The following is a 21,010-nucleotide window of genomic DNA, read 5'->3' as shown; positions in this document are numbered from 1 at the left end:
GGCTGGCTGGCTGGCTGGCTGGCTGGCTGGCTGGCTGGCTGGCTGGCTGGCTGGCTGGCTGGCTGGCTTGCTGGCTGGCTGGCTGGCTGGCTGGCTGGCTGGCTGGCTGGCTGGCTGGCTGGCTGGCTGGCTGGCTGGCTGGCTGGCTGGCTGGCGGGGTGGGTGGGTGGCTGGCTGGCTGGCTGGCTGGCTGGCTGGCTGGCTGGCTGGCTGGCTGGCTGGCTGGCTGGCTGGCTGGCTGGCTGGCTGGCTGGATTACTGGACGGTTGGCTGGATGGATGGATGGATGGATGGATGGATGCCGGATCTGATGGATCGAGCAGATCTATGGGAATCAATCAATCAATCCTGCCTAGCGGATGTCTGGCCCTTCCCACCCGACCCAGCTTCTCTCAGCTCTCAGTGTTAAACTCGCGTCCCTCCAGATGTTATGGACCACAGTTCCCATCATCCCCTGCCAGCATGACGCTGGCATGGGGTTGATGGGAACTGTAGTCCATAACATCTGGAGGGCTGCGAGTTTGACACCTGTGCTCTAGATCAGGGGTCTGCATTCCGTAGTACTTCCAGATGTTCATGTAACTACAATCTACTGAATAATGTACGCAGGGCTGATGGGAATTGTAGTCCATGAACATCTGGAGTGCCATAGGTTCGGCCACTACGGTTTCTAGGATTCGATAGGAAATACTGGCGTCCTCCAGATGTTATGGATTATACTAGTCCATCATCCCCTGCCAGCATCATGCTGGCAGGGGATGATGGGAGCTGTGGTCCATAACATCTGGAGGGCCGCGAATTTGACACCTGTGCTCTAGACTGACCCCTGAGAAGGTTTCGCAGACAAGTGTCCCATGTGAGCAAGCCCGCTGGATGGTTTTGCTCACGCTGCCCAGGGCTGGCACCAGAGGGCTGCAAGACCCGTCCTCTAAGTTTCTAAGAAGGCAAATATTTTGCAACTGGCAATAGTATATTGGATCACTCTCCAGCATCAGATAAGGAAAAACATCCTTCTGAAAACTGCTGAACAATGAAACTTGAGGTTCCAGAGAGACCCTCCTGCCCTCACTGGAAGAGCCCACCCAGGACCAATGGGAGATGCTGACCCGGTAAAGGCTGCCCAGTTCCAGACCCAGTGAGGAACAGGAGCCACACACAGGAGGAGTTCTAAGTCAGCCAGGGTAGCACTTAGAGCACTTTTCGGACTCCAGATCTCCAGAGGCTATGGACTGATAATTCTGAGGCCCTGCCAGCATGGCCAACTGGCCATGCTGGCAGGGACTGATGGGAATTGTAGTCCATAACATCTGGAGTGCCAAAGGTTCGCCACCACTGGCCTATACCAAAGGAATCACTGCTTGGGAAAGGAAACGCTTACCTTCAGAAAGAGACGAAAGCCCGTCAGCAGGGTTCTAACTTTCTGCCTCCTCAAAAGGACCTGCCACAGTGTGGCCAAGTCCTGAAGATCCCACTCGTGGGTTTCCACTGAGCCTTCCGTATTGTCCACCACTTCGCCCACAGTGGAGCTGTCCAGAGAAGTTATTATCCAAACGCAGAGGCAGTGAAGAATGTTGGCCTCCTGCTTAATTTGTGCACCAAAAAGAAAGAAGAAGAAGAAGAACAAGGAGGGGGAGTCAAAGAGGGAAAACTCTCCGCTGCTTAGAAATACAAGGATTCTGCATCTCTACCCTACCCGTGATTCCTTTGCTCGAGCCCCACTGAAACCAATGGGGTGGCCGCAGGTGCCGGCATGCTGTCCCTCTGAGAGTTCCTACCTGGAAGCAGGCGGCCAGCACACACAGGACGGGAGCACAGTGCTGCAGGCTCTCCCCCAGGAGGTAGCGCCAAGGGCAGGGCTGGTGCTGACACTGAAGCAGAACGTGGAAGAGATCGCCCCAGGAACGGCCTGGCTGCTGCTCCTGCCTCGGCAGGCGGGGAGGGCTAACCTGGCCTCCCACCTGAGGGAGAGGGGCTGGCAGGCTCTCGAAGGCCAGCCTCAGATGGTCCTGCAGAGGAAGGGTGAAGTCTGGAAGGATGGCCAGGACCTGGGGAAGGGAGAAGAAGGAGAAGAGTTTGGATTTATATCCCCCCTTTCTCTCCTGCAGGAGACCCAAAGGGGCTGACAATCTCCTTGCCCTTCCCCCCTCACAACAAACACCCTGTGAGGTAGGTGGGGCTGAGAGAGCTCTGAGAAGCTGTGACTAGCCCAAGGCCACCCAGCTGGCGTGTGTGGGAATGCCCAGGCTAATCTGAATTCCCCAGATCAGCCTCCACAGCTCAGGCGGCAGAGCTGGGAATCAAACCCGGTTCCTCCAGATTAGAGACACGAGCTCTTAACCTCCTACGCCACTGCTGCTCCTGTTGGAGACCCCCAACATTTAAAAAGCAGGAAGAGAATACAGAGCACAGCCATTGAGGGTGGGGGATGGGGTTAACATTTGGCCTTATCAGTCTTGGCACAACACAACAGACAACACACACACACGCATGATCAGAAACAACCTGGCACAGGCAGGCCCTCCTCAACTCAAGGGCAAATGCCAGCAGTTTTTATTCCCAAAGGGATTGGAACCAAGATTACCCTCCAGGCTGACTATCCAATCCAATCCAGAAGTACCATACATTCCAAATTCAAAAACAGGATCATTGTTATCTATCATGTAGAACATGGACTAAAAATGTAGCAACTGCTTCAGAAATTTCTACATGAGGGCTGTTCAATAGCTGAGACATTTTTAGTTTGTCTGAGAGAAACATAAATTCTAGAGGTAGTAAAGCTCCCAGATCGGTTCTAATATCATTATACCTCGAACAGTAAAGCAGGATATGAGGGACTGAGTCTATAGCGTTGGGACAGTACTGACAGCTGACTATCTTAAAAACCCTCCCCCCAGCGGGGGGGGGGGGGCACTTCAGCCTCCACCTTCTGCAGCTCCTGACCTCAGCAGGTGGGTAGTCATACATTTGGGCTTCGATGAGAAACGGCAGCCACTCGTCAGACCGCGCACACTCTTTCAGGTAGGAGGTGTCCAGCTTGAGGCTATGGAGCCTGCAGAACTGGACCACGAACGCCCACTGCTTCCTCGCGCTGCTGGAGGTCCTGCACCAAGAGAGACAGCATCACGTTTTCTTAGGCAGTCACTGCAGACACAGTGCTGTGGGGGTGGGGGCCAGGATCCATTTGAAAGTAAGGACCTCCCCCCATCCATTTGGACATTCACCACTGTAACACTGTTAAAAGACCAGTGTCTAACAGACTTCCCTCTGTGACACACCTCTGAAGACGCCAGCCACAGATGCAGGCGAAATGCTAGGAACAAGATCTACCAGACCACGGCCACGCAGCCCGGAAAACCCACCAGAACCAGTAAGAAGAAGAAGAAGAAGAGTTTGGATTTCTATCCCCCCTTTCTCTCCTGCAGGAGACTCAAAGGGGCTGACAATCTCCTTGCCCTTCCCCCCTCACAACAAACACCCTGTGAGGTAGGTGGGGCTGAGAGAGCTCTGAGAAGCTGTGACTAGCCCAAGGTCACCCAGCTGGCATGTGTAGGAGTGCACCGGCCAATCTGAATTCCCCAGATAAGCCTCCACAGCTCAGGCGGCAGTGCAGGGAATCAAACCCGGTTCCTCCAGATTAGATACACGAGCTCTTAACCTCCTACGCCACTGCTGCTCCTATCTTCTGCACCTACGGGCCCTTGAAAGATTCACCGGCTGCCATGAGCAGAGGACTGCTCTGTTCCAGCCCCAGATGCCTCCATCCAGGGGGATCGGCCACGGAGGAAAGAGGGGAAAGTGAATAACCATGAATATCCACATAAGCAGGGTCGCTACCTTCCGGAAAACCCTTCCAAACAGCAAATGTGGAACTGATAAGGCAACTTATTTGCCAAGGAAATTTTGGGGACAATGAAGCATGGAGAAAACTCAAGAATGAAACTTTCCACAAATCAAGCGGCCAATGCCTCAACCAGAAGTGGATCTTTCCCAACACTCCAGCCTGATGCCTGACGCACGACTCCCTTTCCCGAGCACTCGCTCAGAGCTTTTTCAAAAGCAGCACAAGACGATGGACTGCAGAGTTAATTCTCAACAGGACAGTTTGCTGCCCCCACCTCAAGAGGAGGCGCTTCACATTACACACACAGGTCTGCAACCTGTGGCTGTCCAGATGTTCATGGACTACAATTCCCATCAGGAGCTGGTGGAATTTGTAGTCCGTGAACATCTGGAGAGCCACAGGTTGCAGACCCCTGACATAACAGGAGACATGAGCTCTCCCACCCTATGAGGAGCTTTCTGGTCACACAGAACTAAATTGCTGGCTCACTTCTTTATATTCTGATGCTCGATCTTATCCCAAACTGCTTCCTCCAGGCAGACAAGCAGCTCTTCTGCAGCTGTTTTTTCTCCCTTTGCCAGTTCTGCCAGTTTTTCAACTAAAAACAGGATAGACAAAGTAATGTTATTTAGTACATTTATATATATATATATATTTCCTTCAAGGGACTCTAGGTCTGATTCCCAGAGGGAATCTCCCATCTGGGCTTTGCCCAGCCTCAGTCAAGTTGATAAATCATATGCTTTCCACATATATCCTGGGGATTTGCTGAGATTTTATCTTCTTCCTGATGCAGCACATTTAAAATCAAGGGGTTTTTTTTCATGCCAGTGATTGATTGATTGATTGATTGATAATTCTATTTTTATACCACCCTCCCCCGGAGGGCTCAGGGCGGTTCACAACAGTAGTAGGACAATAAATATGTTAAACATTAAAACAGTTTAAAAGCAGCATTCATTCTATGTAAGTTAAAAAAGATGGCATCCAGCTATTAAAATTCCTACAAAGGGAACAGCGGGTTTTAGCTGTTTCCAGGCACCCTATCAGTGGCTGGACTCTCCAAAGGCCCGGCGGAATAACTCAGTCTTACAGGCCCTGCGGAATTCGTTAAGATCCCGCAGGGCCCGGACAGTTGGAGGGAGAGCATTCCACCAGGCAGGGGCCAGGGCCGTAAATGCCCTGGCCCTAGTGGAGGCCAGCCGCATCATAGAGGGGGCGGGGATCGCGAGCAGATTGGCCTCTGCCGAGCACAGAGACCGACGTGGGACATATGGGGCCAGACGGTCTCTAAGGTGATCTGTCTCAGCTGACAGAAGCGGCCTCCAAACTGTGGGTCAGGCCCCCAAAGTTTGTCCTAACATCCTCACAGGTGTGCCTCCCAAGGCCAGGAGAGAAGAGGTGACACACAGCAAGCCACCTGAGTGGAAGCCAGAAAAGAGTGTGACAGGCGCTACCCAAGGACTCCCGGATGGAGTTGTGCTCCGGTTCTTCTCTTCGAGACATGAAGCTCAAGATCACATTCGCCACTTTGACATCCACCCGGAGCTTGAGGCTCTCCAGGCCCAGCAGTTCCAAAAAACAGACGCAGGCGGCAGCAACGGAGGGGATGTGGAAGAGCGAGAGGGCCAGTGCGTAGGCTTCGTGGCCGGCCTGCTGGACCCTGGAAAAGCAAGGTGGGCAATTAGCAGGCTGCACTCGAACACACAGCCCTTGAAAATGCAACCCCGAGCTAGCCTGAAAGGAAAAATCAGAGAACAAATTGTCTCTCTTTTCTGGTCTTTGGGGCAGCAAATACCAGTTTCTTTTAATACAATTGGAACGTTTCTTCTATGAAAGCTAGGAATATTTAGGGCTGAATCCAGACTGAATGGGCAGTTTCCACTGAGTCCCTCGTCCCCACTGCAAACCCTCCACTCAAGTTGTTCCTTAAACCTCCCAAATTCCTCAAGGACAGAACTGCATGGGGGTCAGGAGGTCACAGAAGGACTGGGAAATCAGTGAGGTTTCATGCTGCTGGTGGAAAGTTTAGGCTGGATCCCACCTTTATCATGAAAGCTGCTCTGATGAGACCACACTGTGCTCTCTCTGCAAATGACTGCTTTGTTTCAAATACTCACAGCTGCTTTGGGGTTTTGCTCTTTGCCAGTTGCTGGACTAAGAAGGTCCCGAAAGCGAACGAGGGGCGCTCATGTCGCAAATAGTAGCAGAAGTCCAGCCGCTCGATCACTGCATATTTGTTAATGAGACTGGGGCATGAGAAGTGAGGGAGATCGCTGCCAACATCTGGAGAGAACCAAGAAGCATCGTTTTGGAAAGTTGGAGCATAAGAGGTCCACAAAATCACACTTCCCATCGGTGATTTGACAGCAAGTGCTATGACTACTCTTCTGACATGACTGCTAGTTCTCAGCAAAAACGGTCAAGATCCACTCTTCCAGTGTTGGGGGGCACAGCGCCTGGGAGGCTCCCGAGTACGGCAGCACATTGCTTGGAAAAGGGCCCCCCAACATCCGGGACTGCTTGGAAAAAGGCCTCTCACGTGCAACTGACCTTTCCTTCCCAAATGTGGTTTCGGAGAAAACTGCTGACACTGCAGACCCTCTGGCCCCAATATGTGTACATGCAAATACTTAATCCTCTGCTCTAACCCCCGTGCTCTTTGCTCTCTCCATTGTGTTGTGCTTCCCCTGCCTGCCTGCCCTGTTTGTTTTTCCACTTGTAAGCTGTCAATAAAAGGGCTTGGAGAGGGATGGGACAGCAGAGTTGCTCCCTGCTTCTCTCACTCGCTGAAACGACATGCTGCCTCAGTTGCTGTAAGACAACATTCCAGACTGTTTATTAGGTCAAAAAATGAAAGCCCTGTTCCTTCTGTGAACTGGGAAGTAAACCATTTTTTCATTCATTAAAAACAGCAAAGAAGCTTCCAGAGCCAGGTCCACTTTTTGATTTTGGTGCCTGGCATCCCTCCCCAATTCTAGATGTGACCGTAGCGCTGCTCAGCCACAAAGCATGTCTGCCGGAGCGAGGGGCTTCCTCTCCAAGGCTGAGGCTCCAAGGCCCTCCCACTCTACTTCCAAGCAAGAGTTCAGGAGCAGCCAAATGGCCTTCCTCTTGGCATGAAGGCAGAGACCATTGGAAAGAGCAGAGAGACCTCAGACTTCTCTCCTGATCTTCTCTTCTGCCAGAAGAGGAGGGACCCCTTGGTGCCCAGACTCCTGCATTGGGGGCTCAGAACTGGAAGTCCACAGAAGGGGTAAATTGTGCATCTTGACGCATCCTTTTGTTTTAGTTGTATTACCGTATATACTCGCGTATAAGCCAAGTTTTTCAGCCCTGTTTTAAGGCTAAAAAATGCCCCCTCGGCTTATACACGAGTCACTGCTTACCAGCTGGCTCTTCAGGCCTCTGCCGAGGCTGGGGGCGTGGCCGGGACGACCTCCCTGCGGCTGCACAAGCCAGCTTGTTGCTGCCGTCCTCCGAGGGTGAAGGGGAACCCTGGCTGGCTGGGCTTCCTCAAACCGGGGAGGCAGGGGGAGCTCCTTATTTGGGCAGTGACTCCCCTGATGTCATTGCCCAAATAAGGAGCTCCCTCCACCTCTGGGCTGGGTTTGAGGAAGCCCAGGCAACCAGGAGGTGGAGGGAGCTCCTTATTTGGGCAATGACATCAAGGGGAGTCACTGCCCAAATAAGGAGCTCCCTCTGCCTCCCGGCTTCCCACCTTCGGCTTATATGCCAGTCAATACGTTTCCCCAGGTTTTGGTAGTAGAATTAGGTGCCTCGGCTTATACACGAGTCGGCTTATACATGAGTTTATACGGTAGTATGATCTATACGTTTATTTAGATATTTATACCCCACTTTCTCCAAAATGGGCCCCCCAAACAGCTTGCATCATTATTCTCTCCTTCTTTTTATCCTGCGAGAGAAAGTGATTTTACCGTTCGGAAGTGCAGTGAAACCAGAGAAGATGGCTTTTCGCTCAAAAACAATCTCTTGGCATGTGATGCATTAATTTCCAAAACAGGCCTACTTAACAGTATTTTTTCCCCACCCCGCCTTTCTCAGCCAAGGTTGGGCTCAACACAGCTAACAACCAAGGCATATAGTTTCATAAATACATGAACAGTATGAAATCAAAATTTTAAATTATTTTCAATAGTATGTTAAAAAAATTCAAGCAGCGCCCCAGCCAGTAACGCTGGCGGGAGGGAAGAGGCGGGAGGGAAGAGCGGGCCAAGGAGGGCAGCCGGAGTCTACGTCTGGCCATGACTGATTCTGACTTCAACATGGGAGAGAGAGGCTGAGCATTACTTACCAGGCAGGGCAAGGGAATTAGTGGGCTGCCAGCCAAACAGTTTAGCAGGATCAAACGGAACTAATGCCTGAAAAACCAGAATACAATCCTAAGCAAACAACACCAACAAAAGGTCAGGAATGGTTTCAAGCAAAACGCTATGTGAAGTGGGAGATGGAAACTCCTCACGTTCCCCCAATCGAGGCCTGCTCTCGGGACCGTCCTGCAGGCGAGCTGGAGGGAACTTGGGCTGCCCGGATTGTGGGTTTTTCTGTTGAGGCACTGGCCCGGCGGAGCAGCCTTCCTGATGTACGGGGGGTGGGGGTGGGGCTCCCATTTCGATGGCTTTCCAAGGCTGCTGCGAGACTGAATGTGTGCAAGGCACAGGCACGGTAAAATCATTTTCGGCTTAGTTTTAGAAGCCCTTTGGGGATAGGGCGGTATACGAAATCAAATAATAAATAAATAAATAAATAACTCTGGCTTGACTTTGTGTGAAGTGGAGTGAAAAAGTGACGCCCGCCTGGCTCCTGGGGCATAATTCTATGGCCAGCGGGGAGCTCTTCCCTGCAGTCTCCTCAGGAGCTTTGTGCAAAAAGTGCTTTTGTCTTAATGATCCTGGCATTGCCACGGGCAAATCGATGTTTTGGGACATGTCTAATGGGTATGGGACTGCTGGTGAGCCACACTGGGGCCAGCAAGAGAGCCGAGGGTGGTCCACGCTGCCTCTTCCCTCCTGCAGCTCCTCAAGTCTTCTTCTCATTGGGAAAACCTCAGGCCATGCGTCAATGTGTTGGGGCTGAACGGTGGTCATCTTAGCGAGCCAGGGCCATTGCAGATGCACGCAAGCACACACACACACACACACACACGTATACCTGAACAAGGTGGTACAGAGAGACGTCAGAAGGCAAGCTGCCGTGAGAGGCAGGTGGGGAGAAAAGAGCGGCCTTGAGCTTGGGATAGGGAGCGAGGGCCACCCGGAACAGCTGGGCATCCACCTTCTGGGCAGGGCTCTCTCCTCCACTTCCATTCTGAAGAATCTGCAAAGAAGGACGCCAGAAGGGTAGCCGAGGTGGCCTCTGCTACAGCACAAGACAAGCGCAAGTCTCGCGCCAGCCGTCAGGGGGAGTTCTTTTTTTAGAAAGAAGCAGCTGCTGATTGAATTTGCAAAGAAACGTGAAAGGACAGTTTCACTGACCAGTCACGGAAGGTCATTTAAATCTGGCTGAAGGAATTATTTATTTATTTATTCATTCATTCATTCATTCATTCATTCATTCATTCATTCATTCATTCATTCATTTATTAATTATTTAGATTTTTATACCGCCCTATCCCTGAGGGGCTCCGGGCGGTGTACAACAAACCTAAGACAAATCAAGTTCAGGAGCAAACTATACAATTAAAACAACAGCAACCCACAGAGGCTCCATCGTTAAAATATACTGGATTTCATTATCTGCATCTGTGAGGTCAAGAGGAGGAGGAGGAGGAGGAGGAGGAGAAGAGGAGGAGGAGGAGAAGAGGAGGAGGAGGAGTTTGGATTTATATCCCCCCTTTCTCTCCTGCAGGAGACTCAAAGGGGTTTACAATCTCCTTGCCCTTCCCCCCTCACAACAAACACCCTGTAAGGTAGGTGGGGCTGAGAGAGCTCTGAAGAACTGTGACTAGCCCAAGGTCACCCAGCTGGCATGTGTGGAGTGTACAGGCTAATCTGAATTCCCCAGACAAGCCTCCACAGCTCAAGTGTCAGAGCAGGGAATCAAACCCGGTTCCTCCAGACTAGATACATGAGCTCTTAACCTCCTATGCCACTGCTGTTCTAGCTGTAAGTGGATGTGAACCCCTGGACTGAAGGAAGAATGCACTCGCCACACACCTGGTCAATGCCTCCTGGAGCATACATGGTGGTGGCCAGAGCCAGCAGCGTCCGTCCTTCCAGAAGCATGGTGCTCACGCTGGCCTGGTCACTGGGAATCAAGATCTGGGCATTTGCGAGGCTGGCCTGAAAAATCATCTCTGCATCTAGTCGGGAGGGAAGGAAGGAAGGAAAATAAAAGGAAAAGCTCTCTTTCCAAACGGTGGTGGCGTTTAAAATATTCACACGCTGCCTTCCCGCCCAGCGACTGGACTCCAGGGGGCTGAAAGCAAGAGGCAGTTAAAATAGCGATCGTTTTCTCCTGTTTTTAGCTTCTTCAGAATCTCAATGTTAGACAAAAAAGCAGCAGATGGGACAGAAAGAGCAACGGCCACCCTAGTGGATGGCCTCCACTGTTAGCCATACATTTATTTTCAGTCTTTTCATTAAAAAATGCTGAAGCAGCAGTTTGGTACCAAATCTTCTTTGAAGATTCTATCCACATTGCTTCTCAGAGTTTATGAGTGACCACTGAGGGCCACTGCCCGGTCACTCTCCCAGCAAAGCGCATCAGTCAGGGCAGCCAAGGTGCCTCCATCACAGGCCAGGCCTGAATCCTAATTCAAATGGGTCCAGATAATCCTTCTCCCTCAAGACCACCTAAATCTGTGCAGCCACCCACCACCCCCTCGGGTTGCCTGAAAAAGGGATGCATCCGGAGATTCAATCCAACCTGCTGAGGTATCCAATGAAAGAAGAAGAAGAAGAGTTTGGATTTATATCCCCCCTTTCTCCCCTGCAGGAGACTCAAAGGGGCTGACAATCTCCTTGCCCTTCCCCCCTCACAACAAACACCCTGTGAGGTGGGTGGGGCTGAGAGAGCTCCGAGAAGCTGTGGCTTGCCCAAGGTCACCCAGCTGGCGTGTGTGGGAGTGCCCAGGCTAATCTGAATTCCCCAGATGAGCCTCCACAGCTCAGGCGGCAGAGCTGGGAATCAAACCCGGTTCCTCCAGATTAGATACACGAGCTCTTAACCTCCCACGCCACTGCCGGTAACTTCATTTACAAAATCTGCTGCAAAGTGTCCCAGTGAACCTGGATGTTTTCCAGAACAACCCAACTCATTCTCTGCCTTCCAGCCAACTTGACAGGCATTACAATAATTTATTGCTAGACACGCCCCCACCCACCCCTCAAACCAAAAATACTCAGTGGAACAACAACATATCTCCAATGAAGTCGACCAACCTGACCACCTGTCGAGAGAGAATCCATTTCGGTTCTCAGAATTGCTAGGTCTAAATAAAAAATCCTTTTTTCCTCTCATAAATTCACCAGTTCAGAAAGCAGGTGTTAGTGATGGGAGCTGAGGGTCCTTTACTCTAGGGCCACCATCTTGTTAGAAAGGTGTCCAGGTGTAACCGACTTGTTAGAAGGCTAATTGGACAGGGTTCACTTGTATGAAGTAGGAGGCAGGTGTGTTCATCTTCGAGAAAGTTCCGACTAAAGTGTAACCGAATTAGTAAGCTGGTATGGTCAGTCTAAACCATATATTAGTTACTTTCAGTATTAGAAGACATCTTAGTCATTATTTATATTCTCCTTTCCCCTGGTTTATGCTTTTGCAACTATCTCGCCTGAAGATACTTTGCACATGTACTGAAGACTTTTTATATTTTGTCTGCAAGTATTTCTTTTTAGTAAGTAGATCTTAGCGTTGTTGATTTATTGTGTACCTGAACTGAACCTTTGACATTGTGTTCACTGTTTTGTTTTAAACCTTGTTTTAGAACCTTTCCTTTAATTTAAAAATTTTAAAAATACAGTTTTGTCTGGACTTCTGGTTTAGAGCCCACAGCTCGGCATTAATACCCCGCCGCAAAAAAAAAAAAGGCCAGGGAGGGTCTTTGACAACACCTGCCAGACATGTTGAGAGAGTTGTTACAGGTTATAATGTTCCGCATTGAAGGTGTTCAATGCTAAATGCGGCTCTCAGCTCCTCTATGGAGCACCTATTTGGATCGGAGCTATAAACAAAAATATAAACACAGCCCAGTCCCGTTTCTTCCACAAAATTATGGGCTTACCAAATTGTGCTTCATATGTCTCATGTTTGTGAACTCGGCAAATATCATCATACACGATGGCTCAGTTGAGAACTGTCAGATACTGGCTAATGATCCACTCATTTGCAGGATCACTCCAGTTTGTTACACTCATGCTTCTTCCACTATGCAAAATTTAGGTGGTTGAAACTAGTTGAGGGAAAATCAACACCTAGTTTTTTTTCATTAGAGTCAGAGGTCCCTCTTTTCCCTATCAGAAGCATATAGTTGCTTTGAAACTGCTATTAGGAACAAGAGTATCGGGATATGATAATAGCAAGTGAAACGTGTTCCCCTTGACCCTGCTTATTCCAATTGAACAAGACATGGCCAATTAATATTTACAGTGGATCACCAACCCTAAATTAAGAAGAGCTTTAACACTGGCCAGATTCAATTCTAATGCCTTCTATGTTGCTCTATGGCAGATATCAACAAATTGATAAACAGAGTGAGGCTATGTCCATGCAATGGGTCAGGGTGGAGACACTGATCATACCCCTTTCACTGTGTATGTTTGAAAAATCAGAATGTCACAATCTGCACTTTATCCCACTTCTGTATAACACCCAACTGATGTCTTGGAAGATACCTATGCTTTTTGAACAACATGATCCCACAGTGTGTGGAGGAATTGTAGTAAAATTGCTAACAATAATAGACGAAGTCTAGATGAATACTCAACCAATGTCTATGTATTATGACCACATATAGCCAGTGGGTAATTTTGTTAGCTTCTGTCAGTATCCTGATGACGCTTAAGGAGTTAACTTAGCTGAAGGAATGTCCTATAGTTACAGAAGGACCATGTATATATTTTAGTATTTAGTATTTTAGTACCAGTGTCTATAATTGTGAGCAATAATGGGCAAATTTTGTATGCTGATTTTGTATGTTTATTTTATGCCAATAAAGGCTTGTGACTTTACAGGTTATAATGTTCTCTATGGACCAGCTCACTGGCCACATGTCAAAGCCTGCCCCAAGTACCCTGCCGCACTTGAATCGGGAGGTCATGAGGAAGTGGCTAAGCTCCTGTTTACTAGAAAGGGACATATTGGCTATAGCTTGGACAGAGCCACCTGGACATCCAGAAACAAGGTCAAGTCCAGGAGAATCCCCAAACCTGATCCTTGGGGCAGCACAAGCTCATCCTGACCTATCACTGACTCACGGCTATTGTTCCAGCTCTGGCGCCCCCTGCCTGGAAGAGGCCCACAAGCTGGGATTCCTACCTCCGCGGCTTCTGGCAATGTCTCGACACCGCACCAGGAATTCAAACCAAGGATGAGCTTCATGAAGCGCCTGGTCACTCAAAATGGGGCAATTGGAAGAAAATAAACTGGAAAGAAAACAAAAGCACACTATTAGCTTCACATCCATCCATCCATCCATCCATCCATCCATCCATCCATCCATCCATCCATCCATCCATCCATCCATCCATCCATCCAATCCATCCATCCAATCCATCCATCCATCCATCCATCCAATCCATCCATCCATCCATCCATCCATCCATCCAATCCATCCATCCATCCAATCCATCCATCCATCCATCCATCCATCCAATCCATCCATCCATCCATCCATCCAATCCATCCATCCATCAAATCCATCCAATCCCGTCCAATCCATCCATCCATCCATCCATCCATCCATCCATCCATCCACCCATCCATCCATCCATCCATCCATCCATCCATCCATCCATCCATCCATCCATCCATCCATCCATCCATCCATCCATCGGATTTGTAGACCGCCCCATCCCCAACACTATGCTCTCACACACCCCACCCAAAGGTGGGCCAGTGCCAGAAAAGTTAGACCCAGGAATCAACTGCCGAGTAAGAATACCCCTGCCTCGTTCTTGGGGTGGGGAAGACAGAGAGATTTGAGGGGCGGGGGGCGGACTATCGGTAAGTTCTGCCTGTCTCTATGATCCAGCCTGCCTGCCTTTTTCTCCCTTTGTTCTGGCCACTGGACCAGGCTCCAGCCACAGACCTCAAACAGAAGTTAACACCTTTCTTGAAGGAAAGACAGAGTCTGGGGGATAATGGGTGGAAATGACTGCCCTGGTGGGGAAGACCAAGGAGAAAGGCTGAAGGAAGAAGCCACGCTTAGTCTACAGGAAGCAAACAGGAAGGGCGAAAATGTGCTGACCATTTTTAAAATATTACATCCTCTGAAGATGCTGCCAGCCACAGGTGCAGGCGAAACGTCAGGAGAAAATGCTATGAGAACATGGCCAGACAGCCCGGAAACCACACAGCACCCCAGTGATTCCGGCCGTGAAAGCCTTCGACAACACAGTCTTAAAACACTTGCCCAAACTCCGAAAATTTCTGCCGAGTAATCTGAGCGTCAAACTATGCAAGCTGCAGAGCTGGGATCCAGCAAAATACACGTGCCTTAACAGCCATTCTTCACAACCTGGGCTGCAGCTGCACTGTTGCTATTTCTATCAATTACTTTTTTTTCTTTTGCAGTCAAGCTGCAGTCAGCTTGTGGCAACCCCGTGGATTTTCAAGGCACGAGACCTTCAGAGGCTTGCCTCTGTGCAGTCACCGTGCGTTTCCCTGCTTTCTCCCATCTAAGCACTAACCGGGGCTGACTCTCCTGGCTTCTGAGATCTGAGGAGATCAATTCTTGCACAGAAATCGGTTTTCGATGAAGATTCTTACCGATAATAGTCTAAATAGGTGTAGAGTAGATGGTTTAGCCCACGGTCTAAACAGTAAAGGATAAAGCAGGCATGGAAATCGAAGCCCCCGGGGGATGAATAGCCTGAGACGGGCGGCGGATCTTGCATCACTCCTCCAGCGAGAGCCAGCCTTTGAAGAAGGCGCTTGAAATCTTCTAGTTCTGCCGGTGCAAATCCCTTTTTTCTATCAAGAAAAGAACAGCCACCGTTGAATGCAGAGCAGGCAGTTCGATGCTCTCTGCACCATCACGAACTGCAGTGGAAAAGCCTAATAGGGGCTGGATCATCTACCAACAGAAGGCACGCACCTGGCCAGTCTGTCCAATATTTCATTTCTCATGTAACGGCTGCACGAGGTGCTTCGGTCCAGGGCCTCCGGGGCCAGTGCTGGCCAGTCCGCGCTGCCGCCCTGGGACCGAGGGTCTGCAATCCATGAACTGATGCTGCTCCAGTCGTGCCAGGATGACAGATGCATCCAAAGAACTTCTGAGTTACATGACTTCAACTCTGTGTTTAACAAAAATGGACGGTCACAGCTATGCACATCGATCGGGTCAGGAGACAAACGACAGGGCATTCAAAGCTACCAGTGCGGAAGAAGGAGGGACCATACAAGGACCAGAAGAAGAAGAAGAAGAAGAAGAAGAAGAAGAAGAAGAAGAAGAAGAAGAAGAAGAAGAAGAAGAAGAAGAAGAAGAAGAAGAAGAAGAAGAAGAAGAAGAAGAAGAAGAGGGGGAGGGGTCTGGATTTATATCCCCCCTTTCTCTCCTGCAGGAGACTTAAAGGGGCTTACAATCTCCTTGCCCTTCCCCCCTCACAACAAACACCCTGTGAGGTGGGTGAGGCTGAGAGAGCTCCATAGAGCTGTGACTAGCCCAAGGTCACCCAGCCGGCGTGTGCGGGAGTGCACAGGCTAATCTGAATTCCCCAGATAAGCCTCCACAGCTCAGGCGGCAGAGCTGGGAATCAAACCCGGTTCCTCCAGATCAGAGTGCACCTGCTCTTAGCCACGACGCCACTGCTGCTCCTGCTGCAAAGGATGCAGAACTCAACTGTGCAGAACTCAACTCAAAGGATGCAGAACTCAACAGTGGCAGATACGCCACTGCTGCAAAGGATGCAGAACTCAACTGAGATCAAACCTAATTGCCATTTCTTTGGAAAAAAAATACCCCCAAATCACAGGCCGTCGGTCCAACATGCAACTCTGCTATTCTCTGCTTTGCCAAGCCTCCCCCTGCCCAAGGCTCAGTCCTGGAACACCACAAAACCTCTCAGGATACGAAGTCTTGACTCCAGACTGAGCACACTGGCTTGTTCCTAATGCAATCTTTTTGAGGTTCAAAACCTCAACGCACACGTGACAATATTTGGAGTATTGATCAATGCTGGTTAACATAAGCTTGTAATCTGTGGCAGGAACAGTGGGGCAGGGTGAAAAAAAATCTACAGCTGGCTGGTAAGGAGCAACACAAGCTCACAACTGCCCCAGCACAAGACGACACTTGCCTTCCGGGGATCGGGTAGGGAGGAGGACCACCTCTCGCGTGATTTGATCCCAGGGCTGAGCCCAGCTTAGCATAACTCTGTGCTCTCTGTTATGAACTCGATCCCGGTCGCAATTCAGTAACACATCCAAAGCAGGCCTGTGGACAGACGGATCCTTTTCCTTTCCCCAGGACCTGAAAGTGAGAACAAAACATCTCCAAGAAGGCTGTTACTGCACGTGGGGTGGGTGGGTTGGGGCCTTACTTCTATCCACCCACCTTTTTATTTTACTTAACAGACGGTACAATATCAAGATCTCTTGTGCAACATGTATATATGATACATATCAGACACAGAAGTCAGACAACCCACTATATATAACAATATGTAAACTCAAGGTTCAATTAAATAAACTGACTAAAAATATAAACTCATATATAAACCGGTCCTTCCCTCAAACTGTTATACTGCCGATCCATCAAGCCATTTCCATTTTCCATTTTTAACCTTTAATGGCATATAAATTATTAGCATATTTCCATTTAAAAGAGAAAACTTTTAAAACATTTAAATACGGGTGTTTAAAATGCTTTCCAAGAATTTGGCCACTGCCAAGGTGATCGATGGATTACAGTCACTTAGCAGAAAGCGAGTGGTCTGGAACTTGGAGTGCTCAAGTCTTGGAAGCAGCAGAGGGTGAATTAAAATCATACGCAGGTTACTGTGAAGACAGCATTCCAGAAGAACATGAGTTATGGTTTCTATAGATCCACATCCGCAACGGCATAGTCTCTGATGTTTAGGGATCTGGAGGTATCTCCCTGAGGTTTCCGCTGATGGGAAAATATTGAGGCGTGCTAGCATGAATGCACGACGTTGGTTAATGGATAACAGAGATGGGATCCATCAAGCAAGCACAGAAAAAATTATTTCTCTTGAAGCCACAGATACATGTCAGCCAGCCGGCCCTTTGATGGGCCCTGACCAATCGAGGTATTTTCCCAACCCCATTCATCCCCATCTTAGTGGGTTCTGAATTCCACACCTCAGCTGAAAATAAAGGGATTTATTTTCCCTACATCAAACTATATCAAACTTTTTTTTTTCTTTTGGAGATCAATACACCTCAAGGGACCTGTTTGCATCCACTGACTACAGTTCCCAGCTCTTAACGTCTCCTGCCGCCCCGTGGCGTACGTCCAAGGCTTCTGGGGAGAGCCTTTAAGTGGCAAACTATCAAAACATCTATTTCCATTAATAATGAATGCTTCCCATTATATCTGTATGCTCTTCCCTAGTGAATCCAGATTGAGTACCCTGGCTTGATCCTAATGCAATCTTTTTGAAGTTCAAAACCTCAACGTACACATGACAATATTTGGTGTATTGATCGGTGCTGGTTAACATAAGCTTGTAATCTGCAGCAGGAACAGTGGGGCAGGGTGAAAAAAAAATCAACAGCTGGCAGGTAAGGAGCAACGCAAGCCCCCGACTGCCCCAGAATAGAAGCTTCCAGATGAACAGGATGAGGGCTTGCCTCAGCTTCACTGGCCCAAGCAGAGATTTAAGGCCCTGGACCAGAAATTCCCAGTGTGGCGCCCAGGGGCACCAGAAGAAGAAGAAGAGTTTGGATTTATATCCCGCCTTTCTCTCCTGTAAGGAGACTCAAAGGGGCTTACAGTCTCCTTTCCCTTCCCCCCACCCTCCCAACAAACACCCTGTGAGGTGGGTGGGGCTGAGAGAGCTCTGAAGAACTGGGACTAGCCCAAGGTCACCCAGCTGGCATGTGTGGGAGTGCACAAGCTAATCTGAATTCGCCAGACAAGCCGCCACAGCTCAAGCGGCAGAGCAGGGAATCAAGCCTGGTTCTCCAGATGAGAGTGCACCTGCTCTTAACCACGACACCACGCTGGCATCTGCCCAGTGTGTTAAGAAAGTGGACATGGGCTAGGCGGGGCTTGTTTCCAGCAGGGCTTCTGATTGGCTGTGCAGATTAAAAGGCTTCCTATTAAACAGAGCTTCTCTCCTAAATGAGAAAGAGTTACCACGAGAGTCGTACAAAACGTCACTCCCCGGCATTTCATGGTTGGCTGAGTCTCCTGGGGAGCCTGTTTTTTCGTTGCCCCGCCCACCCCCACTCTAATGCCTGCAGATTCCAAAAGGTTGGAGATCCCTGCATGGGACTGTTGTGCCCACCAGATCCCTGTTCCTTGCTTTAGCACGCACGCACGCACGCACGCACGCACGCACGCACGCGCACACACACACACACACACACACAAATGCAGCTGACGATTTATTTATTTTTTTCGATTTATAAACCTCCCCATCCCCAAGGGGCTCTGGGCGGTGCACAACATCGATATATACACAATTAAATAGGGTTCACAATAGTAACCACACAACAATCAATATAATAACTAAAATCCATTAAAAACTATTAAAACAGCGGTTGACACATCAGTGACAGGCGTCCTATAGCCCAGTTCATTAAAATCTCCCCAAAAAGAAGAAGGAGAAGCCAAACTCCTCTCTAGGAGGGTAACATAGATGGAACCAAAATTAAGATGGTAAATGAATGCATAAGGCATGATTTATTACCTAGCCTGGGAGTTCTCAGCATTCCCCTGCGAAGCTCCTGAGTATGCCTTCTCCACCTGATCTACGAAGTCGATCGTTTTCTTTTCAGCCTCAGAAAAGTAACGTTCTTCCTGCAACACTTTCACCTGGAGGGTCAAATGCTGATTAGCATTTTGAGATAACACCCCCCGCCCCCCAGCCGCTGGAAATACAGCTTTTTAAGAGAGGTGGATTATCCAGCCACAAATATGACCAGGAATAAAAGAAAAGGCCAGGGAAGGGGGAGCCACACACGCTACATCTGCAGGGCAAGCAGCGGATGCCACAAAGGGATTTCTGCTACTGATGCCAAAGAAAAGAGAAAGCTCAGTCGAACCTGGAACTCAGTTTATTTATTTATTGGTTGGGTTTATATACCGCCCTCCCCCGAAGGGCTCAGGGCGGTGAACAAAATATGAAATAGAGCACATACATCAGATTAAAATTCATTAAATATCAGTTAATATAGGCTCTAATAAAATAAACCTCTACCCCATTAAAATGCAGCATTATTAAGATCAACATAAAAGATGGCAACTACTATCCATTCCCTTAAAAACCAGAAGGAAGGGGCGGCAGGATCCACTTGATGTTATAAGGAGGAGGGGCCCATCAGCAGCTGGTCTCCCCAAAGGCGCGGCGGAACAGCTCAGTCTTACAGGCCCTGCGGAACTCACTAAGGTACCGCAGGGCCTGGACAGCTGATGGAAGAGTGTTCCACCAGGCCGGGGCCTGAGCACAGAGACCGATTCGGGACATATGGGGTAAGACGGTCCCGCAGGTACGGAGGTCCCAGGCAAAATTTAATACACAGAGGAAGGGCGGACATATAAAAGGGCCACAGTAAAGAAATCTTTCTTCGCTCACCAAGAAGTCACGGACAGGCTGGTCACTGGTGTAGAAACATATTTTGTGCAGCTGCTTCATGACATCAAATCCCTATGGTTGAAAAAAGCCAGTTAGACTGATTCAGCATCCGAAGGAGCAAAACAGAATCTCCTTTTGGTCTCCGCAAAGAGAGCCAAGCTGTTAACTTCTGGCTTGTCTGGCGTTTGGGGCCCCCGGACTCACCATGTTCGTTAAGAGCTTGGAGGCCTCTTTGACATCACCCTTCTGAAGGCTGCTGTATACCAGGTCTAGTCCAATCTGGGTCAGCTCCTCCAGTTTCTGAGCAGGATTACCAGTCATCCGGAAAAAGGCCTGTGCTTCTGGCAGTTTGTTGTTCAAAACAGCACTGGCGATAACTTCCTGAAAGGGCAAAACCCCGGAGAAATTGTTTGAACTCCAGTGGCGTAGGAGGTTAAGAGCTCGTGCATTCTAATCTGGAGGAACCGGGTTTGATTCCCAGCTCTGCCGCCTGAGCTGTGGAGGCTTATCTGGGGAATTCAGATTAGCCTGGGCACTCCCACACACGCCAGCTGGGTGCCCTGGGGCTAGTCACAGCTTCTCGGAGCTCTCTCAGCCCCACCTACCTCACAGGGTGTTTGTTGTGAGGGGGGAAGGGCAAGGAGATTGTCAGCCCCTTTGAGTCTCCTGCAGGAGAGAAAGGGGGGATAGAAATCCAAACTCTTCTTCTTCTTCTGCAGTAACCGCTTTCAGAGATTCCTTGAAAAATCAAGCACTCCTTCTTGAAAGCAGAAGGAAAGCAGCAATATGCCCATGTGGTTTCCAGCTGGTTAACAGTAACTGGACCACAATCCATACATGGCCCAAGTTGTTTTGTTTCGTTCTTACAATGAATGGGTTCAGGAAGCCTTCACAGAGGCTGGCTCCATTTACCTCTGGACTGCACTGCTCCCACGCCTGGCGTTGCTGCACTTGGGGTATGTCTTCTTCAGGATTGCATGGCGTGCTTAAGACGCTGGACTGCTTATGAGGGAACTTGATCATAAATGCACGAAGTTTAGTGATGTAGCTGGTTAAAATGTGCACACATCCATCTAGATTTTCATCCAGTTCTGAAAAGAGCGTCAGGAACACACTTGGTCAGACAAATCATCAAATCAACAACAAATCAGTTCTCATGCAGGCAGAGGACGGCACGATGGGCCAACCTCATCACTAACAACAATGGGTCGGTTGACGCAGATGG

General features: G+C 49.3%; 1 protein-coding gene across 3 annotated transcripts in view; it reads right to left on the bottom strand.

Annotated features, from left to right (window-relative positions):
* Positions 1 to 21,010, bottom strand: part of SPG11 (SPG11 vesicle trafficking associated, spatacsin) — a 52,434-nt gene that overhangs the window by 20,480 nt on the left and 10,944 nt on the right. For 2 of the 3 annotated variants that reach the window (XM_048481760.1, XM_048481762.1), the window contains exons 10-26: positions 20,698 to 20,876; positions 19,990 to 20,166; positions 19,786 to 19,857; positions 18,901 to 19,025; positions 16,321 to 16,493; positions 15,120 to 15,318; positions 14,792 to 14,995; positions 13,340 to 13,446; positions 10,021 to 10,166; positions 9,017 to 9,181; positions 8,160 to 8,226; positions 5,962 to 6,127; positions 5,299 to 5,504; positions 4,331 to 4,439; positions 2,941 to 3,100; positions 1,776 to 2,045; positions 1,379 to 1,582 (exon numbers count right to left, since the gene is read on the bottom strand). In XM_048481760.1, coding sequence (XP_048337717.1) covers positions 1,379 to 1,582; positions 1,776 to 2,045; positions 2,941 to 3,100; positions 4,331 to 4,439; positions 5,299 to 5,504; positions 5,962 to 6,127; positions 8,160 to 8,226; positions 9,017 to 9,181; positions 10,021 to 10,166; positions 13,340 to 13,446; positions 14,792 to 14,995; positions 15,120 to 15,318; positions 16,321 to 16,493; positions 18,901 to 19,025; positions 19,786 to 19,857; positions 19,990 to 20,166; positions 20,698 to 20,876 — 2,729 coding nt within the window. The remainder of the gene's footprint in view (positions 1 to 1,378; positions 1,583 to 1,775; positions 2,046 to 2,940; positions 3,101 to 4,330; positions 4,440 to 5,298; positions 5,505 to 5,961; positions 6,128 to 8,159; positions 8,227 to 9,016; positions 9,182 to 10,020; positions 10,167 to 13,339; positions 13,447 to 14,791; positions 14,996 to 15,119; positions 15,319 to 16,320; positions 16,494 to 18,900; positions 19,026 to 19,785; positions 19,858 to 19,989; positions 20,167 to 20,697; positions 20,877 to 21,010) is intronic. The other variant, XM_048481761.1, reaches the window with a different exon arrangement.

This window comes from Sphaerodactylus townsendi, linkage group LG17 (assembly GCF_021028975.2).
Source record: "Sphaerodactylus townsendi isolate TG3544 linkage group LG17, MPM_Stown_v2.3, whole genome shotgun sequence".
NCBI classification, from domain to species: Eukaryota; Metazoa; Chordata; class Lepidosauria; order Squamata; family Sphaerodactylidae; genus Sphaerodactylus; species Sphaerodactylus townsendi.
This window is presented reverse-complemented; position numbering and strand designations above follow the sequence as displayed.